The following is a 20,222-nucleotide window of genomic DNA, read 5'->3' as shown; positions in this document are numbered from 1 at the left end:
CTTTCTATTGCTGCAATCAGATGCCTCATCTATTTCATCTACTCTGATTGCAGATGCCTTATCTCGAAGAACAAAAAGAGGAGGGAAACACAATAGCATGCCTCGAGTCAAAATGACTAAATGTAATTTTGCCGAGGAAGAGAAAAATAAAAAATAAAAAAGAAGGAAAATCACAGATTATTTTTCCGATTATCCTACTTTTTGGATAATTATAAAGGTCGTGGAATTTCGAAAAGGTCCGAAAAATGTTTCCAATTATGAAGGTCGTGAAATAAAGTGTGGCCTAATTCCAATTCTGTCGCATTTCTTGCACTTGTAGGAGAATTTCTTTTGGCTCTTCATCTCCAGCCATCTAAAGCGACACAATTCGCATTCCACGATCCGGATGGTAAAGAGTAACCAATCTCAGATAGGAAATGATTCAAAAAAATATCTTGTGAATAAGCATATACATTATTTATATCGAGGGATATTCCTTGACCTCGCCTGGCCCATAATAGTTGACGGGGAGCTCCCACAGTTGGACTGCCCTTAGGGCTTCCTTTTCGTTTATTGTCAAACTCTTAGAGTGCGTTTGGATTTAGAATTGAGTTAAATTAAATTTTGATTTTAATTTGTTTGTAATGATTATATTGTTGAATAATGAGAAAAAGTGTGAAAAAATAATAAATAATTGAGAGAAAATAATGATTAAGTAATGATTGTATTGTTGAATTGTGAAAAAATAATGAATAGTTACGAGAATTTAATATTAAAAATTGAATTGAATGGTTAAAAAATTTAAAAAATGAAAAAAAGTAATGATTGTGATGTTGAATTGAAGATAAGTGGAGTTGAGTTAAAAAATTTTCAGAAAACAAACACACCCTTAATTTTTTTTTTTAATTTTGAAATTATGATTATATATAACTAGTTGATAACCCGTGATTATATATAACTAGTTGATAACCCGTGCATGCAAAGGGTAGATTTCTTTAAATATTATAGAACCTAATTGAACAAAGTTATATTGACATTATGGGAAACGGATCAGTTAGTACAAAATATTTTATTGGAGTAACAATTTGGTATTTGGCAAAAAAGTAATACTTTGGTCGGAAAACTAAAATTGTAATAATTTTTATACATAACTTTTCCATTCTCTAAATTATTAGACAAATCATTAATTATAATTTAACACCATCAAAATTATTGACGTGGCTTTGTGTGACTATTGATATGTCAAGATTTGAAAATGTGATTCATACAGGGATGGTTGCTGGAATGGGCATCCGCACCCCTTCTCTAATTACCTTTGCTCTCTCTCTCTAATTTATTTTTCATTTTTATTTATTTTATTTAATATTTAAAAATATTTTGTACTTTTAATTTCAAATTAATTTTATTTTTAATATTTTATTTTATTTGTATTTTCTTTATGTTATTTTAAATTTATAAATATATTTTATATTGTTTTTTATAATTTTATTATATTATTTGTCTCATTTGGGATCTATGTTCCTATTTGAATACTTTTCCACTATAAAATTGAATTATATTGGATAAAATTTTCACTACATTAACAATTTTTGAAGTTAGGCTCTTCTTTTACTTTCTTCATAATTAAGTAAAACTTATTTCATAACTAAGTAAATTTTACTTCATGATTAAATAAATTATATATTACTATCTTAGACGTCAAATTTTAAAAAATAAATTCATTTGTGAGAATACGAAAACCGATCGTACTCTTTGCTAGGACTTCCTATTTAAATATTTTTCCATTATAAAATTGAATTATATTGGATAATATTTTCATTACATCAATAATTTTTGAAGTTAAATTAGACTCTTCTTTTAATTTCTTCATATATAAGTAAAACTTATTTTGTAGCTAAGTAAACTTTACTTCATGGTTAAATCAATTATATTCATTATTATTTCATACATCAAAATTTTTTAAGTAAAAATAAATTCATTTGCAAGAATGCGAAAATTGATTGTACTCTTCGTGAGTTCTTCAAAAGATACATAATTTTACACGTCAATTTTTTTAAGAAAAAATCAAATTCATTTGCGAAAATATGAAAATAGATCGTACTGTCCTATAAATTATATATATTATAATTTTTATGTCAAATTTAAAAAAATTCAAATTCATTTGCGAAAATACGAAAATCGATTGTCCCCTTCGGACTTCCAATTTAACTATTTTCCATTATTAAATTGAATTATATTGGATAAAACTTTCACTATATCAATAATTTTTTTAAGTTAAATTAGATTCTTTTTGTACTTTTTCATAATTAAGTAAAACTTATTTCGTATCTAAGTAAACTTTACTTCATGGTTAAATTAATTATATATATTATTATTTTATACATCAAATTTTATTAAATAAAAATCAAATTCATTTGCGAAAAAACGAAAATCGATCGTATTCTCCGCCAAGACTTTTGCAGATTTATAATTTTATAAGTCAATTTTTTAAAAGAAAAAATCAAATTTTACGAGCATATGAAAATCGATCATACTCTCCGCAAGGACTTCTGAATTGTCTCAACTTTATATATATAAGGTTAATTATCCAGAAAAACATAACCTTTGTATTTTTTTTTCTAAATATAACACGACTTTTAGAAAATAACACTAAAATGTACGACATTCACATTTTCCTAAATATAGCTAACCTTTTAAGAGTAGCATAAAGAGACACGACCTTTTTCTTTTTTCCTAAATACGGCACGATCTTTAAAAAATAGTACAGAAAGACACAACTTTCAAATTTAGCTACGATTTTGGCACGATATTAATTATTCATCAAATGTAATAGTAACAGCTAATAGCGTCTCGTTGCACAACATGATTGGACGAGTGAGTTCCACATATTTTTATTTAATTAAAAAATAATTCTAAAAATTAAGAAATTTAAAAAGAACATTTTTTTTCTACAAAAGAAAAAGAAAGGGGCGAATTGTAGAATGCGGGGCGCATTCGGCGCACCCATCGCCAGAATCGAAAGAGTGCCGGTGCCCCCACTGTCGAAATGAAAAAGTGTCCAATTTCGGGGCTCTTTCGATTTCGGCGGTGGGTGCCCCAATTATGGATACTACCCACATAATTGGGGTCATGCGGTAGCCAGCGACCCTAATTGAGAGATGGTAGCTACCGTTGCAGCCACCACCGTCGGCCCCCTTTACCTTTCCTCTTATTAAGTTGAATTCCCCTTTCATTTCTTTTAATTTTTTAATTTTTTTAAATTAAATAAAAACATGTGGGTCTACATGTCCAATTATGTTGTGCTATGTAGCAACTATGTAGCATCGTTGATTCCACATTAACTGTTATCGTTATAATCTGACGGAATAATTGATGTAGTGCTAGATGCGCAACTAAACTTGAAAGTCGTGCCTTTCTATACTATTTTTTGAAAATCGTGCTATACTTACAAAAAAGTGATAAAGGTCATGCTTTCATGTGTACCTATTCAAAATTATTTTGTCATAAGAAAAAAAATTAAACAAAGTGATTAGAAAAACTAATTTTTACCATGAATTGAATTTGACTTGACTCGCGAATGACGAATGATGTAAGAGAGCAGCTTTATTGAATCGATGCAGCATTAAACGCTTCCCCCACTGGCTCTTTCTTCCTCTGTTCTGTTCTGTTCTGTTCTTTTCTGTTCTACTGTGTTCCTCTCTCCCTTGACCTTGCGGCCGGAGAATGGAGGAAGACGACGAGACCTGCAAGCAGGACTGCCGGAGATGGGAAGAAGACATCTACTGGACCCATTTCCGCTCCATCCATTTCTTCCAGTTCCTCCGTGGCGATTTCCAGAAGCAGCTCGTAAGTCTCTCACCTCCCTCCTCATCAAATGCCCACCAACGGGAAACCCAAAATGGACATACCCAAATTGTTAGTTCCCTCATTCTCTGAGCTGATTTCAAGGTCTACGTGTTGCATCTTAGTTGGGAGTAGGGTTTAGTTGCTCAATGGTGGATGGCCGATCAGTTTCCGACATTAAAAATCTGAACTTTGCGACAGGCCATGCCGAAGAAGTTCGCCGAGAATATGAAGAACAAGTTGGGGGAGAATGTGTTCCTGAAAGGTCCCAGTGGTTCGATATGGAAGGTGGGTCTGGCGGCCGAGGAAGGCGGGCTTTTCTTCAAGAGGGGGTGGGAGGAGTTCGTGAAGGATCACCCTTTGGCGGAGAATGATGTCCTTATGTTCAGGTTCAGTGGGAACTCGCGGTTCGAGGTGTTGATGTTCGATCAGCGGAGCTTGTGTGAGAAGGAGGCGTCCTACTTCTGCAAGAAGTGGGGGCAGAACGAGAAAGAGAGTGAGGCTGGGATGAAGAGGAAGGCGAGGGAAGGTTCCGAGGTTGTTACCGAGTCTCCGTTGCCTCAGGATGCTGTGCGTGCTCCTGCAGAGGAGCAGCCCCAGAAGGAGGAGGAGACTGCGCCCGCTGCGACAAGAAAGAAGGGGCGCAGGATCGTGACTCCGAGGAGAGCTTCGCTTGCGAATGTTGGGAAAGAAAGTAGCCTGATTGTGATCGATCAAGACAAGAAGCGCAGTCCAGTGAAAAGCCCCTCTGCATCTTCGACTCCCCCGCAGAAAGGCAAAGGTGAATCCCTGACTAGACCTGTGAATTCCTGTAATAATGCCATGTTCCCATTTTACAATCTATGGATTTGGTGTGTTTCTTCATTACGGGTATTTCTTGATATGCTGTCAATGAATTAGTTCTAGATGGATGGTTGCGGTGTTCCAGTCCTCCGATTGAGAAAATTACACTAATTTTGAGCTTATTGTGGTTTTGTATAGTTACAAGACGAAGATCTGTTCATAAAGACTCGGGGTTTACACATGTATTTGTATCAAAGAAAAATGCTGCTGTCAAAAGTCCAGCGCATGTTCTGATGATGCAGCGGGCCCAGGCTGCGATGAAAAGTGAAAGTTTCTCCGTCGTGATGCAGCCTACTCACGTGTACAAGAGGTTTTATTTGGTAAAGAAATTAATCTTTTCCTGCATATGCTTTGGACATGTTCATAGCCTTTTGATCTTCTTGCTTGCCCTCTTTTCAAGCTCTACAATTTGCTTTCAATATGTGACATGTGCCAATACCTATTTCGGAACTACCAGGTAATGGAATCGGATAGCACACTGATCATAATACTGCATTTCCTTAACAACCTGCATTTCTACTCCCTTTGGATCTCATCAAAAAATTCTTGTCATTATATCCTTTGCATATGATTTGCATGTCTGTCTAGCCCTGGACCTATCTGCCATCTTGCATTCAAGTTATGCTCTAAGATTCACACAAATTTGGTCCCTCTGGTTAGATGGAATAACAAGGGAATGGAATGGATTGGAATCCCAATATAATCAGCAATGTTCAGATCGTAATCTGTCTTGGGTGTATATTCCTGTTAAGATCTGCCTTCATGCCCTTAATTAGTGCCCTAGTCTTTACCCGATGGTGAACTTTAACAAGATAATGCCGCTTTAGTAGGACAGGGTGACGATTGAATGTAGAACGAATTACCATTACCTTTTACCTTATAATGTACTCAATGGCCATAAGATTATTAGCAGCAGACTGGATGATCTTGTGTGTATGCAGTCAATTCCTGTCCAGTGGGCAGACAAGCACCTCGGTCGATGTCATCAGAACATCATCCTCCGCGTTAAGGACAAGACATGGAAGACACGCTACAACTACACCTCCCGCAACTGCGGAGGAATCTCTGGCGGGTGGAGGAGCTTTGCCCTTGACAACTACCTACAAGAGTCCGATGTCTGTCTCTTCGACCTCGGGGACAGCATAGACGGTACAGTTGTCTTAGACGTCACCATCTTCCGTGCAATCGAGAGCGTGATCCCCGCTGTTCCAGAGGCTTCTGCGCCTCCCGCCGAAGGTCCGCTCTGAATGTAATGTTTGATGGTCACCAATCTCCCTTCTCATTTTGAAGCGGTAGTAGTCATGCATTTTGGAGAAGTTATGTGGTAGGTTTTTGGACTTAAAACTGTGTAAAAATGTTGTGTCGAAGGATCTCTTAACTGTGTCTGGCACGTTCCATTGACTCCGAACCTGAAAAGACTATGATCAATATGTAAATGTTATCCTGTGTCTTGTGCCTTCTTTGTGGTAATCTCTTTCTTTTACTCTTTTGATATGAAAAACAATCATCTAGATTACTGAATGAAGATGTTAATTGCGAAATTAAGCACATTTACTAACTCAAGCAGAAGATTCTGAACCCGATCTCGCAAATTATTAATTTTCATATGTATCAGCCGAATACGATCTCCATTCCTCAAGTGCTCTGCATCTGCACAATGCTCGTGCACGGGAACTGTGGGATAACAGCAGAAATGGGAAACAGAAGCATATCCTTCCTCTGAGTTTCACTTTTCTAGGAAGAGGAAAGGCCGATGCGTGATAAAACAAACTGGACACGCAGGTCATATGCGTCATGGATCGAGCTAGAAAATATGTTCACTTACCTAACCTCTCAAAAGAACAACCAAAATTCATCAAATTTTTAGACAAGGGCGTGATTTGGTCAGGTTCGGGTTTGTAGTTCCGGCAGATGTTTTTGCAGTTTGGAGGCTATAGAAAGATGCTGAAATGTTGTATTGCCTACTTAAGCAGGGGTGCATCGCTATAAGTTGACTAAAGTTTCTTTGGGTTGTATGAAATCGATTTTGTCATCGATCAGCCATGGACCACGTTAAGAAATATACTGTTCTTGTTTTGATTGTTTCAGGGCATCGCTATAAGTTGACTAAAGTTTCTTTGGGTTGTATGAAATCGATTTTGTCATCGATCAGCCATGGACCACGTTAAGAAATATACTGTTCTTGTTTTGATTGTTTCCCTGATCGTTTTCTCGTGCTCTTGGCTTGGAAGAAGGATGAGAGCTAAAACATGTAAGGGCAAGGAAGCTCCTGAAGCTAATGGTGCGTGGCCAATCATTGGCCATCTCCACCTGCTCTACGGTGGTGAGAAGCTTCTCCATCGAACACTCGCAGCAATGGCCAACAAGTGCCAGCCTACACTTAGTATCCGTATGGGGATTCACCGTGCTGTTGTGGTGAGTCGGTGGGTGGAGGCAAAAGAGTGCTTCACCACAAACGACGGAGCGCTTGCCTCTCGTCCCAAAATGACTGCCACTAAGCACGTGTGCTACAACCACGACATTTTTGGGTCGCACCCTAGAGTGCCTACTACAGCAAGATGCGCAAGATTGTAAGCCCCGAGCTAGCGGTCAGTCGGCTCCAGAAGTTCAAAAATGTGTGGGTAGTCCGAGATTTCCATGGGAGTAAGGGAACTGCACAGAATGTGTGAAGCCAGAGGCAGTGCTCAATATCAAGTTGAAAAATAGTTAACGAAAGACGATATTATGCTGCCTCCGGTAGATGCAACGATAGTGAGGCGGAACATTGTCGGACGGCAATAAACAGGTTTTTCCACTTAACGAGGTTTCCCGTGGTTGCAGATGCACTTCCCTTTCTGTCATGGTTGGACTTCCAGGGGCACGAAAAGGCAATGAGGGATACATTCAAGGCTTTGGCCCCGATCCTTGGACAATGGCTGGAGGAACACCGCACCAGCAGAGCCTCTCGAGAGGTGAGCACCGAGAGTGATGAGCAAGACATTACCAGCATACTGCTTTCGCTCCAGGAGGAAGGACAGTTGCGAAAAACGCCATATGATGTCAACACTAGCATCAAGTCCACTTGTCTGGTACGTTTCGAACTTCTAAGTCTAGGACAGTATTGGATTTGCCTGTTGCATTTGCTTGTTTTAGGAGTTATCATATGCATCTGCAAAACCGACAGTTTAACCGAGCAATGCGAAATGCATGATCGACACATTATGACACACGAATAGAGGTTATTTCGGGGTATTAGATATAATTCGGGTGCACCATGTTGCTGATAACATAGATGCATACACACTTTATTCTAATGCTTAGATCTAATTCTCCAATTACTCATGGAATTCATGCAGGCAATGATCCTAGGTGGTGATGGCGTAGCAATCTTAATGATTTGGGTCGTAGTGTTACTCTTGAACAGTCGCGGGGTCTTGAATAAGGCGCAGTAGAGCTGGACACTATTGTTGGTTCGAAACATTTGGTTGATGAATCGGATATTAATAGGCTTCCATACATCTTATCAATAATAAAAGAAACCCTACGCCTGTACCCGCCTGCTCCTCTATTAGCGGATAGGGAGGCCATGGAAGATTGCACGATAGGAGGATACCGTTCGCATCAGGCACCTGAGTAATAGTGACTGCATGGAAGACACAGAGAGACCCCAGTGTCTGGACTGATCCGCTGGAATTCCGACCGGAGAGGTTCTTCACAGAGCATGCCGATGTGGATAATAGAGGAAAAGGCTTTCAGTTTATCCCCTTCGGTTTCGGGAGAAGGTCCTGCATTGGCTCGCATATGGCACTCCAAACTGTGAGCATACAATCAGCCAGCTGACATTACTGAAGGTACGAGTGCGACCGTGCTGTTAGAGATTCTGTTGACGCCCCCATCTTCCTGCCAATGCCTATCTCTGAATTCACATTGGTGTACGGTTTATAGATCAAGGAACTTAAATAATGGTGCCAAGCGAAAGAAAAGAAAATGAATTGCAAATAATGCCCATGTATTCCTATTTCAGGACATGTTCTGTTGGCTTAAAAAAAATCTTGCTTATTGGTCTACTATTCGGGTTTTTCGAATTTTCTCCATGGATGAGATGGTTGGATTGTGATATCTTTATTGGGTTGATTGCCGAGGCGCTTACTTATTTGATTTATCTTTCTCCTTCCAACGTCAAAATTGCTCCAAATGTACCATCATATAAAAAAAAATCTTTTTAAACAAGGGAAACATTTAAAGATAAAAAGATAAGGTAGAGAGATTTTACTAGATCAAATAAATCAAAAATTATCAAAAGAAAGTACAGTGTAATGGTGCACGTTATTGTTTGATAACTAGTACTAAGAGGCTCCAAGTTCGATATTCAACGGTAACCAAGAGATTTTGGTGTTGGCTGACCTGATGATTGTGGTCATCAATTCTTGACCACAGTCATCCGCCCATTTTCGGCCTATGGCCGTGGTGAAGGTTCCAATTAGACCGTAGTCAGCGTGGTAGTCTTTTCGTCTCTTCCGTAAACACGGTTCTGCACCCTGTGACCGCTGTCTTCATTCCAAAAGATCTCATCCGCTTCCTCCAGTCATTTCTACCCTGTTTTACCGGGTCTTCGGGTCTCCAGCTGAATGCAAGACATCTCCAGACTACAAATTTGAAACAGGGTCAGTTTCCAGTTTTGGAGTTTGGCTAGTCCCAGGGTACAAACTATACAAATTGTTACTCAACGGAAAAGTCAGGCGGGACGTCCGTAACCTGTACTCACATTTGGACTTATGTGCGTTGTCATCCTACGTGTTTAGCATCGCAAGTGAATGATTTTGTCGCACCTAACGACACCGCCCGATAATCTCTCAAACAGGTCACACTAGTGTGGTAAGATGCATCAAGATAAAATTTCCGGATATGGAAAGCTCGGACAATTCAAAGTCAAAATACGACAGTAGTTCAGCTTCTGAGTGTTCGGCTTACCCGGGAGAAACCAGCAAAACAAACGAGCAGCAGAACAGCTCAGGGAAATTTTTTGCATCAGCAAACCCATATGCCTATAACTATGCTGTAGAGGAATGTACTACTTTGAAAGAAAAAACCGGGAACTGACAGAACTTTTAATCTAGCTTCTTCCAAAATTTTATGCACCAAAACTGTTGGGGATAGAACTTGCTTCTCGAAGATCCTTGCATTGCGTTCAGTCCATATCCAATAGATGTAGTGCGTCCATAGGAGCTTCAAGCAGACGACATCCAATTTCCGTCCTTTGAGATATGTAATCCAGCGGAACTCTGATCCCCAATCTTCACAGGATTTATGCACTCTTACTCGAGCAATTTTATTATCACAGATAAATATATTAGCTTAGTGCGTCCAAAATCTACTCCTTTCTCAGGATTAACTCCTTAATAGTTATATTAGGGCGAATTCTATCCAAATTTCTATTCTGTCATTGCCATAGAATTTAAAATTTAAAAATTCCTTTCGTTCTCTTTATGCGGGCTGTCAAACGTGCCCCAAGGTTATCCCACATTAGATTACAGTGTCCTCTGTGTCATTTATCATCTGGCTTAATGCATATTGGTCAGAGTATTAGTGTACATAACAAAAAAAAAAAAAAAGAGGGCACATTGATTCCGTCCTTTTGTGTCACTCTCTAAACATATAGTGGTGTCTAACATCGGCCTTGTGGGCTTGAACACGAGGGATTGGGGGATGACATCTTGGTGCGATGGTTGATTCAACGATCTTTCTTCGGCTTCAACGTAAAAAGGAAGGACCACAAGAATGAATTTTCCTCGATATATATAATGTGGATTGTGGACCTGTGGTTTGTGCTACAATACCCTACCCTAATTGCGGCATAGGAAGGATCATGGATGGAGCCAAAAATTAAACTCAGAAGGGCAATAATAAATTTTTTAAATTTTTATTAGGATTTGTAAGAAAATTTGTGGGACAAAGTCCCGTAATTTTGAATGATATTGTTGTATAATTTAGGTTAGTCATTTTTTTTTTTTGGTTTCAAGCTTAAACGTACTCAAAGTCAAGCATGAGCCCAAGCTTTTCTAGTGCACTTGGCTTGTTGGTCGAGCCTTAAACAAGCTGAGCCGGAGCCTTTGATTTTTCAGGTGAGCCAAGCTCTAGCTCAAATGTCTGGGCTGGATCAAACTTAAGCCCAAGCTTGTGCTCAGGAGAAGTTTGGCGAGCCGAGCTTGAGTTTGAAATATTTTGGCTTGGTTCGGCTCGTTTACACCTCTAGTCACCATAGTCGTAAGGGAGGTGAATGGTTGAGGGTCGGGAGTCAATGCTTCATTGCTGGTTTGGAAGCCGTCAGCGGAATCAGAAGGAAAAGTGCACTCAAGAAAAGTGAGAGAAGAAAGAGAAAAGAGAAAATTGAGGGATTTGGAGTTTTGATATCATATGAATATGTAATGAATACATATAAAATGAGGAGAATTTACAGGTTATATCAAGATATATTGAATTTAAGATAAGAATATCGCAAAGGCAGGGTTGGTCCTTTGGCTTGGCAAATAAACCAATTGCTTTAGGCCTCCAATTTTAAGCAATATATCCATCATAGATTAAGGCCCCTAAAATTAATTTGCCTTTTTTAGTTTATGATAGATTTACTTGTTTCCACAATAGATTAAGGCCTCTACAAACTAATTTCTAATAAATCACTTTTTTCTTATTTTTATTAATTAGCCTACTCTAACATAAATAATTCCAAAAGGGCCTAACATTATATTGCGTAACTAATTTCATAAGGGGCTAACATTAAATTGCCTAACTTAATTTATAATAAATTTACTTGCCAAACTAATTCCTAATAAATCTCATTTTCCTTATTTATATTAATTAGCCTACTCCAACCTAATTAATTTCATATAAAGTTAGGCAATTAAATTTTAGTTTTCCCACTATAAACCATCAATTTATTGCTCACTTGTTCCAAAATTCCTAATTCTTCTATCCATCAACTATCCATAAATTCAACAAAAATGCTAAATCATCTTAAAGATTGTGCCTATTAATTCTCCTAACACTCACGGGTATTTAATAGCTCTTTGACATCGTGTAAAAGACAATTCATATCACTGTAAGTGTGATTTTTAAATTGGAGAATTTTAAGATTGTTTATTATTGGAATTTTTCATTCTCTTTATTCTATCCGAATTGGTTTATCCTTTGTAATGTTCAATTAAACTAATTTTGTTCTTCTAGTCATCCAATTTTTTTATTGAGTAACTTGTCAAATTTTCTCTTCATTTCTCCACTTGACTTTCATTTTTTCGTATTTTTCTAATAATATTTATTCTTATCTTGATGCAAGAAAGAAAAAATTATTGAAAATGACCCAAATAAAATATTAGGAGAAATTTATTATAAAAATTTTATTTATTAATTATATATCAATTAAAATAAAAAAATTTACGTTAATTTTATTAATATGAGAAGATGAATGTAAGAAAGAGGGAAATATGAGAGATGATGATCTAAACTATTTAATCATTAAGCAAAAAACCACTTAATGAAATAAATAAAAAAATTTGACTAAACGAAATACGTTAATATTTACTTATTGATACTCTTTTATCTCTCACAAAATTTCTCTCGTCGTTATGCATTCCTCCCTTATTCCTATACATTTTTCCTCTTAACTAATTAAGTGCTTAATTTTTAAGCACTTAATTTATCAAACACCACCTAAGTAATTTTTTTTACTTATTTAATTAAGTGATTTTTTGTTTAATGATTAAGTAGTTTACACCATCATTTCTATTTTTTTTTCCTTTTTCTTACATTCATTTTCCCTTATAACTAACTTGTAACTATTTTTTAAACACTTATTTAATTAATTTAAAACAAAACGCAACCTAAGTCTATCAAGTAGTTAATATTTTTGTATTTATCAAATAAGATGAAACCCACGAAATGCTGAAAATTTAGCTTCATCATTTAATTTGAGTACTAATCAAATACACTCTAACTAAAGGATAAAAGATGAAAAGGACGTGAATGAAAAAGAGATGTGAACATATCCTTAACACGGTCCAGTCTATAGTCACTTAATTTATGTTTGGTTTCGGAGTAGAGTTATTAATCTACTTAATTCTACTCCACTTTAAGAAAATGAAGAGAAAATAGTTGAGGTAATTTATTATTAAAAAATTATTAATAATAATTGTTAAGAAAAAGTATACGTTGGAATATGTTATAAAACTGAATAAAAAGATAGAAAAATTAATGAATAGTTGGGAGTATTTAGTATTAAAAATTTATTTGTAATAATAGTTAAGAAAAAATATGTGAGAGAATTTATCATTAAATTGGAGAAAAAGATTTTAAAAAAAAGTAACAGTTCGATTAAGAGGAGAATATAGAGAGTGAAATAGAATTGGAATTTGAAAACAAAGCATATAATGTGTTAGAAACAATCTAGACACGAAAGAGAGTTTTTCAGAATTAGCCTATTTTAAGAATTATTAGTCTAAGTACAAGTTTATTTATTTTCGGCCAAAAACTTTGTGGGCACAATGTATCAAGTTCCGAATAATCATCAATTTGGAGTATATATGCATATGTAACATGACCTCTATGTAAATTGCCCGGTTCCTCCATTTAAATTGTACAAGGGGCCAGGGACCTTCGCTCCAATCCGATCCGTACCGTCGAATGGCTGTCGAAAATAATAGGTAGAGAAGGGAGGTTCTCCACATGGTTGGTGCTCTCTTTTGATATTCCACCTTTCAGCAGCTGCTGCCACCTTCAGGAGATGTGAAACTTTGTATATCTGTATAGAGATATGTATCAGATTATTGAATGTCCATTGTGATTTATCCAAAAAAATGTAACATGGACCTCTAAATTTACCGTATTTCTTCCTTCGATGCAAAGTTTAAAGTCCTAAATTTAAGAATCGTCCAGTATATGGTATCAGGACATCGATGGACACAAGCCGTCGTCTTCGGCTTTGGACACTTGTGGACTAACCTACCGACATGGAGATGCCGCTCCCCCACTGTTCAAGATGATAAGAGCGAATCAAGAACCACGAGGACTGAGTAAATCGATGTAATTACCCTTTTTTTTTTTTCCTTCCCTCGATAGTAATGAAAGAATTGATGTATACGAGTCTGAATTAAAATATCCAAGCTAAAATTTCCGTTTGAACGTTGGATTCCGTCGCCCCCACTATACATTTATGTCAAAACATTTGATCGAGATGTGAGTTTTGATTTGGGCTCAGAGATCATCATATTCTGTAAATTATATTAGATCTCTAATATTACGTATGCTAACAGAGCCATTACTTATACTAGCTATTCAATTCATCTGATATATTCACGGTTGAACACGAGAATTCAAATATTGCACGATATGGGGTCGAAATATTATCACTATTACTACCCACCTTTTTATTCATAAAAAAAAGATCGCACGGTTATTATTTTATTGATTTTTCACTAAGAGAATTCGCATGATTTCCTGGACGGACGCAAGATTTAAGTTGAAGGCTGGGCTTTAGGATGCCTGTAGGAGAGTATAAATTTATGAATTAGGAGACGGATATATATAATTTCATCAAGAATCAAAGGTCAATAAGTAAATTCTCATTGAGCTTCAAAAATTTTAGGGCGGGTAACTAGCCCTCGACCCACCACGGTCCATTCCTGATGATGTTCGAGAAAGGTTGAGAAAACCTGCATCGGAATTTCTTTGTAATCGATTTATTATAGAAATAAATCCAAAATTCCCTAGCCCTCTTTCATCTTTTATGAATTCCCGATGAAATATTCCATAAAAAAAAAATTTGCATTTTAAAAATATTTTTTTATACTTTGACAATACAATTGACGTAGCACCGATCTTAATGTTAGCTCTACTCGAGCTCGATCCGAATAACCCCTCATCGTTCTGCAATAACATTGGAGTATCTTTGAGGTGTGTTGTCAAAAGAGTTTGGAAAGGGTACTAATCACAAAGGAAGCTATCGCTTAGTTGTCTAGGTACGATAATATTTTTAGAACAAGGATAACTTACCAGACTAACTGCATGGCTGTTTAATATGAAGATGTTTTCAAGTCCACCAAGTCTTTCAAATTGTAGCGAAACACATTTATTTCATTGCGCCTAAAACATATTTCCTCGATAAGAGAAAATTCGAGAATGAGTCAACCAAATACACCATAGCTAATAGCTGATGAGTGTCTAATTATTTGGACAATCGGACTGGCTAGTACCTGCATATGTTGTGATCTGAACATCAGTCGATCGACAGAGGAGAAGCCTATGAGATTAATGGGTGCCATGATGCCATAAATTGTAGAGTATGCACTGTACCACTTGCAAGTGAGCCCTCTATGGATCGTCCATGCCCGAACTAACTAGAGTAACCGCATGAAAAGTATCTTACTTGGTGATGGTAATATACTGAAAGGCTCCTACCATAATCCGATTAATCAGATCCGTAATGGATCTTCATCTATTAATGATAGGTGCATATATACTAATTAATAAGTGCAAACTGATGGAATACGTCGATTGTATAGTAGTAATACTAATTCATTTTATACGGCATCGAAAACGTGTGTGTACTGCGTGATGGACGAGAATATGCATGTCCTACCACATAACGCAAAGTGCCAAAATTTTAAACCTTTCGCATTTAATTTTGTTGATGATATAAAAATATCTTCTTTTATTCTGAATGTATTTTGTTTTATTACTATATATATATAAGATATGGCAAAAAAAATATTATGATTAATTATTCATAAGAAAATGATGAACTTTCGATTTCCTCTCATATTTTATCACGTACTATTCTTTTTCATCAATAGGTGGAAGAGAATTATTACGTAGAACACCGTCCATTATGGAACGGAGTCCTGGATTGTAAACGTTAATCAATCGTGTTACAAATTTTTGTTTTTTATAATTAATAACGGGTAACAATCTCAATGAATTGACAAAGATGAAAAGGAACATTTTTACAGAAATATAAAACTGGAAAAGAAAAGAACACATGAAACAAAAAGATCGAGGAATTTATCGCTGCATTTTTGTATTTTCACCTAATAAGGGGAATCGAGCACAAAGAAAGGAAGTTGGACCGGACATTTTATACGAATTAAATAATATGTATATTTTTATTTTTGAATCACCTAATAAAATAAAATACGTAAATGGATGAATTTTTTTTTCTTTTCTTATTTTATTCACTGAGGATTAAATAAAATATATAGTGCGATATATTCAATTATTAAAATAGCGTAATGAAAATGAAAAAAATTGTGAATGTAGAAAATTCACGTTGTGAGAGATTTACTTCTTAGTAGATCGACCAAACTCGATTGGATTAATCGAGATCTAATTGGTCTTCCAAATATCAGGATTCACATCGTAAAAGGATACAAGTTTTTTATACTCTCTTTCACAATACTCAAAAGGATGTAAAGTTTTATTCACCCCAAAAAAAAAAAGACGTAAGTTTTATGTGTTTCTATAGACTTCTTTACATGCAGAAATTTGGGAAACTACAATATTTTCATCCTGTGCGTTAAGTATTTTCATACAAGAGGGATAAACTACAATATATTCTAAAATATCATCCTTGGATAAAAGCTTTCTGCACATTGTCTCTAAAAGTTTATTTCTAAACCATTAAAACTTTTGCAAATCTTTTGAAAATTTTCACAATTTTAGTTCAACATTTTCGTATAAGGTAAAATGCTAAATTTTAGAATAAAAATTTAGTACTCCCTTTGAAGTGCGGTAGCTACAAAGAAATATTTGTATCCGTTTGTAAACAAATTTAAATTTAACTTAACTTAATTTAACTTTACTTTACTTTTCTCTCAATTCAATAATACAATCATTATTTTTTATTTTTTTTCAATTTAATAATAAATTCTCCACATATATTATTTTCTTATTTATTATTATAATTAATTTTTTAATATTAAATTCTCCTAATTATTCGTTACTTTTCCCTCAATTCAATAATCATTACATTTTTTAATCTTTTCCTTCAATTTTAATAATAAATTTTCTCAATTACTTTTATTTTCATCCTGTGAAATCAAACTAAATCAAATTAAATCAAATTCTATTCCGTTACCAAAGGTATCAGAGCATTAAAATTTAGTTCTTCTTGTATGAAATTTTCACAATTTTTTTGTATTTCTATCTTTTTTTGGGTAGAATACTTGTATCTTATAAGAGTGAGATCCTAAAACATCTTATCTTAGAGCATCCATAATTGGGAGTCCCCATTTTAATTTTCGGGAGACCCACTTTGGTGCCAGATTGGATGAAATGAGAATTCAAAATAAATGGGGACTCACCCGATGATGGGGGTATCCCCATTCCTCACTTTCACCATTCCCTAAAGAATGAATTCCCAAATAAAAAATTTTAACTTTAATTTTAACTCAAATTCAACATATTACACAATAAAATATACATTTTTCAAGTTAAAAATTTTAACTTTAATTTTAACTCAACACACTACACAACAAAAACACACGTTTCCCAAGTCAAATTTATAATTACATCTTATTTGTCCTTTTTCACAATTAAAATCAAAATCAAAATCAAAATTACTTTAATTCTGAAATCAAACCTACCATAGAAGATCTTTTTTTTGCCGCTGGTGCTGCCCGAACGGAAGTTTCCCCTTCCTTTAAATTTTTTTTTTAATGTGGCAGTGGTTGCCGACAGCTGGCTCCAATTGGATAATATTCCATTGTAATGAAACCAGACAAAGGCATTGGGATCTATTTGCCAATTCGAAGGCTAAGAAAATTGATATATATGTGTGTGTGTGTGGGGATTGATTTCTTGGATAGACATATCCTGTTGAATAATGGATATGGCTATTCTTTTGCTCATATTTCTAATCATTTTCTCCTACCGTTTTCTCAGGAAGAAAAGCAATAATGTTGGTCAAGGTAAACATGCTCCCGAACCCGATGGGGCATGGCCGATCATCGGCCACCTCCGCCTCCTTAGTGGTGGAGACCAACTCCTCTATCGAACTCTCGGAGCAATGGCTGATAAGTATGGGCCTACGTTCAGTATCCGTCTTGGGACTCGCCGTGCCCTCGTCATAAGCCGATGGGAAGAGGCGAAGGAGTGCTTCACTATCAATGACAAGGCGTTCGCTTCGCGTCCCATTTTAGCTGCCACCAAACTCATGTGCTATGACTGCGCCATGTTTGGGCTTGCACCCTACAGTAATTACTGGCGCGAGATGCGGAAGATGGTGAACCACGAGCTCCTCACCAACAGTCAGCTCGAGAAGATTAGGCATGTCTGGGAGCCCGAGATCGATGAGTCCATGAAGGAACTATACAACAGCATATGCACCGAAGACAATGCACAATCACTTCCCATTAATTTGACACAGTGGTTCGATAATTTGACGCTCAATGTGATCGTCAGATTAGTTGCAGGCAAACGTTTCTACAGTGTCTCAACGGACGGTTGCCAAGATAGTGAGGCGACACGTTGCCAGAATGCAATCCTTCAGTTTTTTCACTTGATGGGCATCTTTGTTGTGTCAGATGCGCTTCCTTTTCTAAGCTGGCTAGATCTACAAGGGCACGAAAAGGCGATGAAGGAAACATTCAAGCAGCTGGATCCAATACTCGAAGGATGGCTGCAGGAGCATCGACTGAGACGGGCCTTATGCGCGGACGGGACTAGGAGTGAGCAGGACTTCATCGATGTAATGCTCTCTATCCAAGAAACCGGGCGGTTCTCGAACTTCCGGTTTGACGCTGATACTTGCATCAAATCCACTTGCCTGGTATGATGAAGTTAAAACTTAACTTTGTTGCCTGCAGGGGTTTAATAATATTTGTTCTCGTTGTTCCAAAATATAAGTGAAATTAACTTTGACACATAAGTTAGATCTAGAAGTTGTTAAATATCTTAAATTCATGCAGTCAACAATCCTAGGCGGTGGTGGGACAACACCAGTCACATTGACATGGGCTGTATCCTTACTGATTAACAATCGACGCGTCCTGAAGAAGGCACAACAAGAGCTGGACACAGTGGTCGGTCCAAACCGCCCGGTCCATGAGTCGGATATCAAAAACCTACCCTACATTCGAGCAATAATTGAAGAAACATTTCGTCTTTACCCACCAGGTCCATTATTGGCACCAAGAGAATGCATAGAGGATTGCACTGTGGCAGGGTATTCGGTCCCTGCTGGTACTCGACTAGTGGTGAACACGTGGAAGATACAGAGGGATCCGACCGTCTGGACCGATCCTTTGGAGTTCCGACCAGAAAGGTTTCTCACTAGCAAGGCCCATGTGGATGCCTTAGGCCCAAGCTTCAAACTCATCCCCTTTGGGTTCGGGAGAAGGTCGTGTCCCGGCGCATCATTTGCACTACATGTCCTTCACCTGACGCTTGCTCGACTCATTCATGCATTTGATCTTGCAACCCTCAATGATCAGCCAGTCGACATGACCGAGAGTCCCGGCCTCAGCCTCCCGAAAGCTACACCCCTGGAGATTTTACTCTCACCCCGTGTCGATAAGGGGCTTTTCATCTAATTATTGAAGTGTCGATCCAAATATTATTCGTATCCCTGATCTCATCAACCGGTGCGGTGTCAAAAGTTAAATAAGGTCACTCCATGTCGTTTCTCGATCCGAACATCAAAACCAATATGGCTCCCTCTTGCTGGTGTGGGCTCCAGTCCCACAAACTGAACGAAAAAAGAGAAATAAATAAATAGATAAAATGAATTAAAAAAAAGGAAGATCAGCCTCAAATCTTATCCCGGTAGAAGATCTCAGAAGCATGGGATTGTTTTTTTTGGGAGTGTAATGATAATGGAAAGTCCGAAAATTCCCTATTAATTCAGTTCGAATCGGGTCTGCTCATCATGGAATAAAGTTTTCATAGCACGAATTTTATCTATTTGCATGGCTAGAATCCGAAATCTTATTTAAAAAAAATAAACGTTAAATTAAATTACTTGAATAAATTCTCGTTGATAAGACATCATCTACTTGTAATATTAATTAGTACTCGTCTCTTATAAATGGAGCCTTGCTCTATTCGGCTAAGATACACCAAGGGGAAGAAATCTCAGAGAGAGTGAGGGGGCGCGCGAGTTTGTGGTGAGAGGAATTTGTGAGTGATTATGCTCTATTGTGAGAGCAAGGACAAATAGTATAGAGTTATTGGTGTCTAATCTTTTTGGGTGTCAGTATATATTAGCCGAGGTTTTTTAATAGACGGGGTCATCTCGGATGGTAAGGTGAGTATTGAGTCCTTGAAGAGATTAATTTAGTATTCCAATTATTGCGTGGATTTAGAAAGAGACTCGTGTCCATAAAATGTGGATATTTACATGGTGAAATCCTTGTCATTAGCCCCGCGATACTTTTACTCTGAGAAATTTTCACCTTAAATCTAGTGTCCTATCTCATTAATAATTTTCTTCTTTAAAAACCTGTCGGCGGAGTAGCTTCGAGCCCTAATATTCTTGTCATTTTTTTTGTTCAAATTAAAGAAACATGATTATTTTTTTAAAGAATGTGATGATT

The 20,222-nt window shown here is 36.6% G+C and overlaps 3 protein-coding genes across 4 annotated transcripts; all 3 read left to right on the top strand.

The window, feature by feature from the left end:
- Positions 1-3,598: 3,598 nt before the first annotated feature.
- Positions 3,599-6,135, top strand: LOC116215238 (B3 domain-containing protein REM16-like). Of its 2 annotated transcripts, none has more exons than XM_031550875.1 (4): positions 3,599-3,894; positions 4,024-4,603; positions 4,804-4,985; positions 5,607-6,135. In XM_031550875.1, exons 1-4 carry the CDS (start codon positions 3,703-3,705, stop codon positions 5,910-5,912), a joined length of 1,260 nt encoding a protein of 419 aa, XP_031406735.1. In that variant the 5' UTR covers positions 3,599-3,702; the 3' UTR covers positions 5,913-6,135. The 2 variants fall into 2 exon arrangements, with proteins under 2 accessions (XP_031406735.1, XP_031406736.1); XM_031550876.1 differs by having other exon boundaries at positions 3,602-3,825.
- Positions 6,136-6,819: 684 nt separating this feature from the next.
- Positions 6,820-8,096, top strand: LOC116214502 (xanthotoxin 5-hydroxylase CYP82C4-like). The gene is made up of 3 exons (XM_031549902.1): positions 6,820-7,235; positions 7,406-7,733; positions 8,001-8,096. Exons 1-3 carry the CDS (start codon positions 6,820-6,822, stop codon positions 8,094-8,096), a joined length of 840 nt encoding a protein of 279 aa, XP_031405762.1.
- Positions 8,097-17,460: 9,364 nt separating this feature from the next.
- Positions 17,461-19,537, top strand: LOC116215278 (xanthotoxin 5-hydroxylase CYP82C2-like). Its single transcript, XM_031550922.1, has 2 exons — positions 17,461-18,457; positions 18,597-19,537. The coding sequence occupies exons 1-2, from the start codon at positions 17,513-17,515 to the stop codon at positions 19,218-19,220; spliced, it is 1,569 nt and encodes a 522-aa protein (XP_031406782.1). The 5' UTR covers positions 17,461-17,512; the 3' UTR covers positions 19,221-19,537.
- Positions 19,538-20,222: the final 685 nt, after the last annotated feature.

Source organism: Punica granatum, chromosome 7 (genome assembly GCF_007655135.1).
Source record: "Punica granatum isolate Tunisia-2019 chromosome 7, ASM765513v2, whole genome shotgun sequence".
Lineage (NCBI taxonomy): Eukaryota > Viridiplantae > Streptophyta > Magnoliopsida > Myrtales > Lythraceae > Punica > Punica granatum.
The sequence above is the reverse complement of the archived record's forward strand: the minus strand, read 5'-3'. Positions and strand labels throughout refer to the sequence as shown.